Source organism: Haliotis cracherodii, unplaced genomic scaffold (genome assembly GCF_022045235.1).
Source record: "Haliotis cracherodii isolate W230 unplaced genomic scaffold, xgHalCrac1.p SCAF_28, whole genome shotgun sequence".
In the NCBI taxonomy this organism is placed as follows: domain Eukaryota; kingdom Metazoa; phylum Mollusca; class Gastropoda; order Lepetellida; family Haliotidae; genus Haliotis; species Haliotis cracherodii.
Window position 1 is genome coordinate 2673589 of NW_027266284.1, and position 13254 is coordinate 2686842.

At 38.1% G+C, this 13254-nt stretch overlaps 2 protein-coding genes across 4 annotated transcripts in view; one reads left to right on the plus strand and one right to left on the minus strand.

Moving 5' to 3' along the window:
* LOC139473379 (calpain-7-like) overlaps positions 1-13254 on the minus strand; it is a 366786-nt gene that overhangs the window by 34975 nt on the left and 318557 nt on the right. Inside the window, exon 1 of one of the 3 annotated variants that reach the window (XM_071255931.1) lies at positions 6937-6981. The exons of 1 other annotated variant lie outside the window; for it this stretch is intronic. The gene's annotated coding sequence lies outside the window, so the exon portion shown is untranslated. Of the gene's footprint in view, positions 1-6936; positions 6982-13254 lie in introns of those variants that run through there. One more of the 3 variants, XM_071255933.1, reaches the window with a different exon arrangement.
* LOC139473370 (enkurin-like) lies at positions 8222-11608 on the plus strand. The gene is made up of 4 exons (XM_071255919.1): positions 8222-8422; positions 9242-9387; positions 10282-10511; positions 10832-11608. Exons 1-4 carry the CDS (start codon positions 8349-8351, stop codon positions 11147-11149), a joined length of 768 nt encoding a protein of 255 aa, XP_071112020.1. The 5' UTR covers positions 8222-8348; the 3' UTR covers positions 11150-11608.

Genomic DNA, 13254 nt, shown 5'->3' on the forward strand with positions numbered 1-13254 from the left:
ACGATTTGGTAGATCATCAGGGCCGACTTCTTTCATATTTAGAAATTGAGAATAGATACAATGTTTCGTGTAATAACCTTTTACGGGGTAAGAAATGCTATAAATGTTTATTTAAAATCTTTAGAAACTTATGATGTTACAACATTGGTAGCCCCAATTTTACCTTTAATCCAAAGGGTTCAAAATACTACTATGATGTGCTATTCAGTTCAACATTTCAGAGGACATCAGCAAATCAGCAATGGGAAAATGAAATAAAATATTATACAGATTATGAATGGAAAAATATAAATGAAATACCCTTCCAATGTACTGATAGTGTGCAATTGCGTTGGCTTCAGTACAGAATCATTAATCAAATACCTGTTGAAAGTTGGATATAAAGATTCTCACTTGTGTACGAGTTGTGATAAAGTTATTGCTGACATTTCTCATGTACTATGGAATTGTGAAACGCTAACTCTCCCTGGGCCGAACTTGAAAGATGGATAAATAATAAGGCGGAAATTCATATCAATTTCACCAAAGAAAACGTTTTACTGGGCTTTCCATTTAAAGGAAATAATCTATTAAATGCTATATGCCTTGTCGTTAAAGATACTATATTCAAATTTTATCTTAAAAAAAAATTTGTCTTTCGAGTTGATCCAGAGAGAGTTGGCAAATTACTACTTTATAACTAAAGCGATAGCTTACTCTAACTGTAACTACAACAAGTTTGTGAAGTTTTGATCCAGTTGCCACAAACTATTTTTGTAACCATATCAACTAAAATACTGAATAATCTGAGTTCATACGCCCCCATGATGTATGATTCTGTTGCTGTTATAAGAATCGCAGTATGAACAATAATATGTATGAAATGCTGTACGACAAAAAAAGTGGAATAATAAAAAAAACAAAAAAAAACAAAAAAAAACAAACAAACAAAAAAAACTATGTGACAGTAAAAGATTCAATTTTCCCAAAGGCAAAGGAGTTAACTGGCCATAAAAGTCCATTTTCCACCTTTTCCAAACTAGGCTGGAATTACAGAGTTAATTTTTTACTGGAATAATGAGTCTATGCATAGTCCAATCAAAATCACACAACAAAATGGACATCTGGTTTGTAAACTGTCATTCAGATTTAGGTCAATTGCAGGGTTTGCAAAACGTGTAGCAACAACTTAGTGTCAACAGATATTTTCATAATCTTTTCACGTTTTTAATCAAGGTGTTCACGTGATTTGATGCACTTCGTGAAGTAAGACCAATGTTATTCTTGATTCTCGATCAGGTCATCTTCATTAGGTGACATCATTTTATTTGAAGCAAATGCAAATGATATGAGAGGTGGAATCTGATTGGGCAATAGTAGGGACAAATAAGGAACACAACTTATAATAACCACTGGTGGCGCTATGATCAAGGCCAGAAATTCCAGCCTAGTTCCGCAAGGGCCGAAACTGGACTTTTACAGTCTGTTAACTCCCATGCCTCGGGAAGATAAGATTTTAGTATTTGTTGACAAGTAATATACGTAATGTTTTATTTGTATGTGTAGGTACGTTGCATATTTTAACTCTGTGTATCTATTGCCATTGAGCCTTCCTTTCTGTCATCAATCATTATAGATAAACACCTGATATCTGAACCTCAACCGATGTTTGTTACATGACACAATACACACAAGGGTATAGAGGTTATCACGCGAGTGTGTTTGGGGATGGTAAATATCCTGCATTAGGAATAAACATTGTATTTAGCGAGTCTTGGCGAGCTAAATATATAGTGTTTATTCCTAATACAGGATATTTACCATCCCCAAACACACAAGTGTGATAACCTCTTTATCATATAATGTCTTTCTATAATTCTGTGCTTCAAAATCGCTTTCCCTCTCTCACAAACATTACCGAAACATTGCGAGTTTACCTGGAATGCGCGCATTAATATTTATTATGTCACAGGGTAAGTGATGTGTCAGTCAGACAGTGACAGTAGCCAATACAGTTGAACTGAAATCTGTTTCTTATACAGTTGCGAAGTGACATATACGCAAAACACCAATTGTTTTTAATTGCCTTTCGCTGCAATCCATCAGTCTGTCCGCTAGAGTAACTAACCCTTACAGTGTTATACCTACATAGCCCTGATACAACACACACAAGGGTTACATATTCCTTATGGTGTTATACCTACATAGCCCTGACACAATACACACAAGGGTGTACATATTCCTTATAGTGTTATACCTACATAGCCCTGATACAACACACACAAGGGTTACATATTCCTTATGGTGTTATACCTACATAGCCCTGACACAATACACACAAGGGTGTACATATTCCTTATAGTGTTATACCTACATAGCCCCGATACAACACACACAAGGGTGTACATATTCCTTATGGTGTTATACCTATATAGCCCTGATACAACACACACAAGGGTGTACATATTCCTTATAGTGTTATACCTACATAGCCCCGATACCATACACACAAGGGTATACATATTCCTTATAGTGTTATACCTACATAGCCCTGACATAATACACACAATGGTATACATTTTCCTTATAGTGTTATACCTACATAGCCCTGATACAAAACACACAAGGGTATACATATTCCTTATAGTGTTATACATATATAGCCCTGACACAACACACACAAGGGTTACATATTCCTTATGGTCTTATACCTACATAGCCTTGACACATTACACACAAGGGTGTACATATTCTGTCTCAGTGTGAGGTTCCCTCTTCTCTAAAGGAAGCATTGATAACTCCACTCCTCAAGAAGAAAACTTTAGATCAAGATGTTCTAAAAAACTATCGCCCAGTTTCAAACCTGCCATTTATTTCAAAGGTGATCGAACATGCGGTAGCATCACGTCTTCATGACCATATGCATGCAAATAACCTAGGTGAAATTATGCAGTCAGCCTACAAGACTGGTCACAGCACGGAAACAGCCTTGTTGCGTGTGCAGAATGACCTACTTCATGCTGTCAATTCTCAGGGAGCTGCAGTTCTTGTGCTTCTGGACCCATCAGCGGCTTTCGACACCATAGATCATTCCATTCTACTGACAACACTCGAATCACGAGTTGGCATTACTGGAGCTGCCCTATCTTGGATTGCTTCATATCTCTCAGGACGTTACCAATCAGTTATCATTAATGGACTAAGATCAAAGACGTATGAACTAAAGTTTGGAGTGACTCAAGACTCTGTCCTTGGCCCGATACTTTTCACCATCTACACCCTACCAGTAGGAGATATAGCAAGATCTCACAATCTAAACTTCCATCTGTATGCTGATGATACACAATTGTATCTGGGATTCAGACCGTTGAATACATCATCAATAAGCACTACCTTTAAAGCAATCTCAAGCTGCATAGATGACATCAGATGCTGGATGAGAAGCAACTTTCTCAAACTTAATGATTACAAAACTGAGCTCTTGATCATCAGCTCTAAACAGACGCAGTCCAAAGTACGATTTCCTGGTTTGAAAATTGGGGACTGTACGGTTGAGCAAAACTCTTGTGCCCAAAATCTAGGCGTGATCATTGACTCAACACTCAGTCTGAATAACCATGTAAGCAGTATGTGCAAGACAGCTTACTTTCACATCAGGAACATCAGACAGATAGCAAGATACGTAGACACAGAATCAGTCAAGTGCCTAGTCCATGCATTTGTAACATCAAGACTTGACTATTGTAATAGTCTTCTGTATGGTATCCAGCAGCAGCATCTGGATAGACTACAGCGTGTGCAAAACACTGCCACCAGACTCATCACACAGAAGTCAATGCGTGAACACATTACACCTGTCCTGAAAGAGCTGCACTGGCTACCTGTGAGACTCAGGATCGTGTTCAAGCTGATCATGTTTGTCTACAAATCGATCCATGGGCTATCCCCAGTATACATACCTCCAGGAACTCACTGCCCTTTACCAACCTGGCCGAACACTGAGATCTGCAAACAAACTACAGCTTGCTGTTCCACCAACCAGCAGAACAACATATGGTGACAGAACCTTCCGAAAAGCATGTGCAACTCTATGGAATGCACTGTCCATTGATGTCAGGGGATCTGAAGATGTCAACACCTTTAGATCAAAACTCAAGACCCTCCTCTTCAAAAGAGCATACGACTGAGCGCTCTTGAGCAGGCAGTATGTCTGGATAGGTAGCGCTATATAAATGCGTAATTTGAATATTCCTTATGGTGTTATACCTACATAGCCCTGATACAACACACACAAGGGTGTACATATTCCTTATGGTGTTATAGCTATATAGCCATGATACAACACACACAAGGGTGTACATATTCCTTATGGTGTTATACCTACATAGCCCTGATACAACACACACAAGGGTATACATATTCCTTACAGTGTTATACCTACATAGCCATGACACAACACACACAAGGATGTACATATTCCTTATAGTGTTATACCTACATAGCCATGACACAACACACACAAAGGTGTACATATTCCTTATAGTGTTATACCTACATAGCCCTGATACAACACACACAAGGGTGCACATATTCCTTATGGTGTTATACCTATATAGCCCTGACACAATACACACAAGGGTGTACATATTCCTTATACCTATGTAGCGTCCATAAAATTTCCGAGTCCCGTGATGGGATTCGAACCACGGACCTGCTGAACCGAGGTCGGACGCCTTGACCTCATGACATAAGAGGTTAACCCCGTCAGCAAGCTGACAAGGTAAGGATGTCATCTGTGGGATGACCACGCCCTGCTACACCTACATAGCCCTGATACAACACACACAAGGGTGTACATATTCCTTGTGGTGTTATACCTATATAGCCCTGATACAACACACACAAGGGAGTACATATTCGTTATAGTGTTATACCTATATAGCCCTGACACAATACAAACAAGGGTGTACATATTCCTTATGGTGTTATACCTATATAGCCCTGATACAACACACACAAGGGAGTACATATTCGTTATAGTGTTATACCTATATAGCCCTGACACAATACACACAAGGGTGTGCATATTCCTTATGGTGTTATACCTATATAGCCCTGATACAACACACACAAGGGAGTACATATTCGTTATAGTGTTATACCTATATCGCCCTGATACAACACACACAAGGGAGTACATATTCGTTATAGTGTTATACCTATATAGCCCTGATACAACACACACAAGGGAGTACATATTCGTTATAGTGTTATACCTATATAGCCCTGACACAATACACACAAGGGTGTACATATTCCTTATGGTGTTATACCTATATAGCCCTGATACAACACACACAAGGGAGTACATATTCGTTATAGTGTTATACCTATATAGCCCTGACACAATACACACAAGGGTGTGCATATTCCTTATGGTGTTATACCTATATAGCCCTGATACAACACACACAAGGGAGTACATATTCGTTATAGTGTTATACCTGTATAGCCCTGTCACAACATACACAAGGGTATACAAATTGGCAATCAGAAATAACAATCAGCTGTGTACACATTTTCTATCAATCTACCGGTGATTCGGTTAAAAAACACAATAAATATAACTTCAATCAATCAACATACTATCAGTTTATCCTTTGATCAATGTTTTTTTTTAAACTCAACTGACCATTCCTCTCTGGCTGGCACATGTATACTACACAACATGTAATACATTCACCACATCAGGCTTGGATAAATAACCCAATCTTAGATTAAATACTTATCCCAGACACAATGCGAACCACTGAGTGCTTGATTATCTTGACACCCACATAGGCAGCAAGATATTTATTGGGATATTTTGCAGTCTTTGTCAGGAAATCTGATTAGTTCTACCACTAATTATACCTGCAATAAAGTTATTAACTTAGCATCAAGTAATGATGACAAATACACAGGTGTAGGGTTATACCAAGAAATATGGATTACAACATGTACAAGAAGGGAGTAATATGTATTGTACGCAATTTGCTTGAAAAATAAGGGTTGTTGCTGTTCTGAGTATATTAACTTAATTTCATTGTTACAAAAATGATATGTACACGTATGTTCTGTCTACGAAACTTCATAATTGTACATACACATTGACACACACAGATCAATTTGCAAGATGAAAGGTTATAGTAAGCATCACTCACACAAATGCAAGCATTCAAATTTCAAGGGGATTAACCCTCAATGTCAACAAGGTTTTCCAGTTGGCGCCTCGCTAGTCAAAAGCCTAGTTTGTTGGGTTGCTGGCGCTTATACCTTCGGCCAATCGCACACTAAGTAAAAAGTTCCAATTCTTACTTTAGATGTATTCTTTAATAAATGTGACACCAAACACTCAAATGTTACAAGTGAAAATGAGTTGTGAAAACATACATATTTTCACCCATTGCGTAAATTGCCAGGTATTTTGACATCCTGGCTATGAAAAAGATGACTTACGCACCACAGATAAGACGATGAGCAAGTATCGTGATATGTATCAAATCACACAGTTGGTGTATCGTCCCAGCCTTATTGTATATTTGGCTGTATATTTATTTTCAATGATAACAAAAATAATATCGTCATAAAAGTAAGATTTGTTTCGATAATAAGAAGCGAGAGAGAGAGAAATCAAGCTGATGTGTGGTTCAGTACATAGTGGTCTCAAAGGGAGAATAAAAAGACAATCCCAAACAAATCGTAGACCTGACGGTACAGATGATCAAAATGAATGTGACTGATTCTGTCGTTGACTCATGAGATTCTAAAAGAGAATGACAACAGGGTTCGGGATTCAAGATCCATGGCTGTCCATACCTCTCTTGGTTAACCAATATTGAATGTGCGAGTCAGATATAAGGATATGATAAATCGACATCAAATGACAAGCAATTAGCGTATGATTACAAGACTTACACCGACCGAGTATCAAAACAGAAACTTCCGTGTACGGCGAAACTGTATAAAGGGAGGTAATTCTTACAACATAATACACATGAATACCACAATTAATTGGGATTTTGGACTCTGGCCACTGGCTAGTGCTTATATTATACACAGAAGGATATGCTTGGATGTGTATATACATTGTTGTTTTATGTTGTTTTTATCTGAGTTACATCAGATTTTAAATGAGAAATTAAAAAGTGTAAAAAATAGTTGGTCTAATAGGTGTGTGTGTGTCGGTAAATGTGCGTCTGAGTGTCTGAGAGTCTGTGGGGATGGCTGCGGCCTGAGTGTGAGTCTCTGTTGGCGGATGTGTCTGAGTGTTTGTGCGTTCGCCAAGTCGTATTCCATGTTTACACGTGGTGAAATAATTGAGACAATTGGAAATTGTGTATGGATAACAATCTCGTAATATTTTTGTTAGTGAGGTACAGGTACATGCTTTTCTTTGTGTAAAAATAGTTGGTCTCATATGTGTGTGTGTGTGTGTGTGTGTGTGTGTCTATTCTATTATTGTATCTATACATGTATTGCCGTTTTAAAATATTATGCCGCTTTAGTCATAAGAGTTCCGTTTTTGACGGGTACTAAATTGGTGCCGATTTAACAGATGATAACCATCCCATGTCTCATATAGCCAACATCACATCATGATTTATTACAAACAATAGTAATAATGAAGAATGACATCGTTGCAAAGCCCGTTTAGGAAAGTATAATACCATTGAATGGGGATTAACAATTAAAGGAAGCTCATCTGGGGATTAGCATCTTCTTATGCAAATGAGTGAATCTAAACGGTTATGGACATTGAAAGTTTGAAGTTTTACCTTCGGTACTGATTAGAAATGATGTTTGGACAGGTGATATTGATGATCCTGCACGATGAGCTAACACGTGAATAATTAATTATACGTCCTTTGAAGGCACTTTGCCCACCTCGGTGGAGGGGCCGGGCTTGGGGGTGGGCTGAAAAGGGGGGCTTGGACGTAACTGAGGGTTTTGCATGGAGATACTTTGTTTTGGTGTGTGAAGTTGGTGTTGTTGGGAGTTACGGGGTATAGTTTTTAAATCCTACCATGTAATTTAGGTTATCAATTTAGCATTGAGATTTGTACTACTTCATAAGCCCATGACTGGGCTCCTGTCTACCTAACCTAGTAACTAAGCTGCGTACCAACAGCGGATCCAGTATATATGCTTAGCGGTTATCAACTCAGAAGGCAGCTTATTTATCTCCCTTGGGTGACGTCACGTGATTTCCCTAGTTACGGTTGTTGTTGGGGTCCGTTGGACATGAATAGGTGTTAAAACATTTCTTGCCTCGATATTTATTCCAGTACCAACAACAACTCTCAGAGAGTAGTTACACAAATATCGAGATGCATCAAGCTGAAGAAGGGACCATTTACAACCTTATTCCTGTAGAGGAGTTCAAGCCACCTAAAGATGCAAGGTGAGGAGGAAGGCTTCCCCGCTGAATGTTTTAGTTTCTTAGATGGCCTATTTAGTCAACAGAGATGTTGACACGATAACAGTTAAGGCAGTGTATACCTTGTTGATTATGTTTTATTGTGTAAGACTGACATATTACCTAACTTTTCATAAATATTAAAAACCATGCTCAGGGTGCAGCTGTATGCAATGAAACTGAAGTAGATTGTGAGACGCGTTGTGCGGCGTTACCAAGGAAAATAGTCAGGGTAGCCGACGTTTCGATCTCCGCTAATTACCAAACGGTTATTCAGCGTTACAATAGTTACAATGGTATTCAACCAATATGTCACAGTTATTGCTTATGGATTGTATTCACATTGCACTCATCTGTCCTTCACATGACCAAAGCTTTATGGTACTGGGTGATACCATGAAAACGAAACTTATAATTTGAAAAAAACATGGTTTATTGTTAACATATTGTGAAAAGGGGCACCAATTCTCATGTAATCGGGATGGACTGGAAAATATAAAGGGATTTTCATAAAACCTAAAATAGGTTCACATAAGGTTACTATAAATAATTTAATTCAGATTCTTACTTATGTCAAATGTCATTCTTTATCATTCAAAAGTCTCTGCAACAGAGTCATAATTCTTCCTTGACGTCTTGGTCTGATCAGCAGCAGACCAAGCCACTAATAGGGGGCACTTTTGTAATTAGTTGGGGTTGAAACGTCCGGAGAGTGTTTTTAAAAGATCATACTTAGTTTCATTTCCCTTTAAGGGGATGGGCCTATATGTTGCACAATTTATGAAACATGATTTACCATTTCAGGCATGCATCCAAATTCAAGTCCACAGTGCGAGATGAGTTTAAGCACAACAAGGCTGACCACAAAACTATGGGCCAGGCCAAAGTACCAGTGCCTACAACAGATAACTTCCTGAAGAAAAGGGAAAAGGAACCAAAGCTACCAACAAGTGAGCATCTTCATCTCATTGTCCTGCATATGCTTAACTACTATAACTTTACTGACATGTTTAGAAGAAAGTCCGTAGTTACCAGGGAAAATAATTTCTATTTCCAGGTATTGCAGGTACAGTCATTGATTTTAACTAGTTGGACAAATATAGTCAAACCTTTTACCTGACCTTACCTGTAACTTTCAAGGAATCATTAAAATACCCATGTGGTTTGTTTGTTTGTTTGTATGTTGTTTAACACCGTACTCACCAATATTCCAGCTATATGACATGTATCAACCAAGTCAGCGAGCCTGACCACCCGATACCGTTAGTCACCTCTTAAAAATAGGCCATTAATGCATCATGTTTGTTGTAAAGGCAAAATAATATGGACACTGAGGACATTTGTCTTTCCTTTTCAAATAACATGTTAACTCATTAAGTGGCCTGACAAACTTGATGTTTTCATGAGTGGTACAGCCACAAGTGAAAATGTCAACTTTTTTCAGGTCACAAGATTTGACAACAGAGCCAAATGTTCTAATTATGTGTTTTCTCTCTTATCCTTCATGTCTTGGTCTGAACCACATAGTGTCATTCAGGCTGACTGCAAATATTTCTGGCAAATAGTTTTATTTCACTAAGTGAAATAATGATTTTGTTTTTTCAGATAATTATAGTATTTCATCCTTAGCTACACAAAACAGGCTGTCATCATTTCTGATGTTGTGTCATTGAACACTGAACTTGCGGATTGGTGTATTTCAACCAATTGTGTGTTTCAAACTTGATTTAAGGCTACTGTAATAGATGTTGTGGCATTATTCACTCATATTAGAAAGTCAGTTGCTGGGAAATTGATAATGCTTGAAAACCTTTTAAATGTTTTTACATTTCATAATCTTACAGAACAAGAATACAAGTATCCAGATGAGGAACGCAAGAAGCCACCAGTGCCCAAGAAAGATGACAAGCCACTTATGGGCTTAAAGACAACCAAGAATTTCATCACTAATAATGCAGTGGAAAACATCACATCTGTTCCGAAGAAGCCGGAGAAGAAGTTTGCTGATACACGTATTGGGGACACACATGCACTGGAGCCGTCTGGCCTGGAACCACATTTCATTCACAAACAGGTGAGTGACTAATTGGGACCCAACAGAAATATAACTATCCTATTTACTGTAGATGTGAGACGCTCTGTGTTTTGTCATGGTTGTACCCCTTTATTTTTGCTTTGCAGATACAATAGGTTCTGTATATATGTCAATAGACTTAATGATAGATTGATAGACAATGTCATTATATTTCAGAAACTTCCTGGATGGTTTGTGATATGACCACATTAGTTAGCTTAGTGTCAGTGTTTGAAAATGTCAAATCTTTGTTACTCACAGACCCTTCCTATTGAACCATTCTGGACCAAGCTGATGCAATGTATCATCAATGTTTTCAGGAATATGGTGAGGTTCCAACCTATCTACAGCGCCGCAAGGTTGAGATGGATCGTGCACAGGAAGAATATGATCAGTATGTTGCAGAGCACTTCCGCCGCGGAGCAATGAGATCCCTAACAGCAGAAGAACGGGATGCAATCATTGATGGGCTGAAAGCCAACTGGGAGGACATACATGACCAGTACCAGGGCCTCTCTGTTGTCACGGATACAGCACCAAAGAAGAACCGAAAGGAGCGAATGGAAGCTCAGATGAAACAGCTTGAAAGAGACATTGAAATCTTTGAGAAACATAGAGTAATCTACATTGCTGATTGAATCATGTATTTTAGAATCTTTCACTTTGAGTAAAAATAATGTTTTTGTCATGTGCTTTTATGTGTCTGTTTGATTGCCTGAAAAAGCATCTTGGAAAGTAGACATATTGGAACTGAATCATGAAGTTTTAAAACAATTCCTGGCAAAATTGTAGAGATTGTTTGTGGTGTTCCTGCATGACCCATGTCCAGGCTTATGGAACACCTTCAAAAGTTTGGTTAAGATTTTCTGTATTTGGATGTACCTCCATTGTTCTGTACATAGTGCCCTACTTGTAGTTCTTACACAATTAGCTAATTTGTTTTAGAGCTTTATGGTTCAAAATTGACTGAATGTTTAATTATCATTTTTGGGTATATAGCACAACACATTCAACATATATTGAATATGAACTGTACCCATTATGTATTATTCACAACTTTGGGTTTGTGTAAATATAATTCATTTTTAATAAGATCAGTAGTGTTGTGTTGTTTGTGACTTGTTGACATATGATACTTTGGGTAATGGATAATTAATACAGGCCACTGTTCAAGGCAGTTTTCACTCATTCACTCACCAGAAGTAAAACATCTGTTGTCATAAGCACGTAATTGAGAAAAGAATTGCAACAGTGGCCAATTTCAGGAAATATATTAAACAGTCCCCTTGATTAATTACACATTGAAACACAAATGTCTGATCCCTTGCAAGGTCCCTTGATTAAAAGGGCAAAAACTCAAAGTACGATAACATTAAATTACTGAATGACAAGTGTATAGTGAGTGTGTTAGGTATAATACCACTTGAACATTTTTCCAGTTGTCTATCATGGAACATCAGCTTGATATGGGAGGAAACCACGAAGTGATGAAGGACTCACGTTTTACCACTTTAGTGAAAACCGACAAGCACTGGTATGCCGATGACAAACCTAGAAACATACTCGGGCGAACCAGGATTCGAACCCACGTTCATGGGTTTCTGGCGTGCCTAACTCTGCACGACTAGTCCACCCATGCCCTTGACAAGTGTATGGCACTGATATGCGACAATTACTTAGGAACAGCATCATGTGTTTCCTTCACACAGTATCATACACACAAGACATATGACATAAATTTGTTGGTGGTGTGCTTACATCAGAGTTGTACGCCTTGATGATAAAATACTCCTGTACCAAAAGGAGGGATTGGAATCAAAGACAAAGAACCTTTTTGACCCTGAAGACCTGCATTATTTATGAAATTAAGCAAAACTTGAGAAATCAACTGAAAGTCATCAGATGGGTTAATATGAATGAGAATAAGGCCTGAAACAACACCAAATTATAGGAAAATAGGATACGTCAAAACTCAAAAGGCTTATTTTAAAGGATATCAAGCAAATTTTCTTTGGAGATTTCATTCCCATTGTAATCTCCACCACATCTCTACCTGATAGTATCTTATCAAACCTAGAAATCATTTCAGGGACAAATGTGAATGATAAAGGACGCCTCCAAGGTTGAGGTTGAGAAAGTAAGACCCAGGAGCAAAGGAATAAAAGGAATGCGATCAAGCATGCTAAAGAGTTTCTCTTTGCTCATGTTCCTAAGTCATGACATCTAAAATTGAACATTCTCTCATCCCCTGCCCCGGTATCTCAGTGGGTTACAAAACTTAACACAATAGGTCAGGTTGGAGGTTCAATTCCTGTCATCCATAATGAAAAAGTTTCATTTTTTGTCTTCAATTTTAGAACACTGGACGTTTGAAGTCCAAATTCCATCTGCTACTCAAAATCATCATGTCTTACAAGGAAAAAGTATAACCTTATACCAGCTCTAACTAGAAAAAGCAAAACCTCATACCAGGTCTTACTAGGAAAAAGTGAACCCTTCCAAGAGGTTATAACAAGATAGAAAGATACCTACAATACATTAGGGAAAGTGTCAGAAGGTTTATAAGTTATTCTAAAACCTGTGCAGTGAACACACTATACTGTCTGTGCATCCACTTGTGTATATCTACATGAGCTGATGGCAAAACCCATGCTTGCTGTAAAAGGCGACTATGCTTGTCGTAAGAGGCGACTAACGGGATCTGGTTGTCAGGCTCGCTGACTTGCGTCGATTGATGCTCATG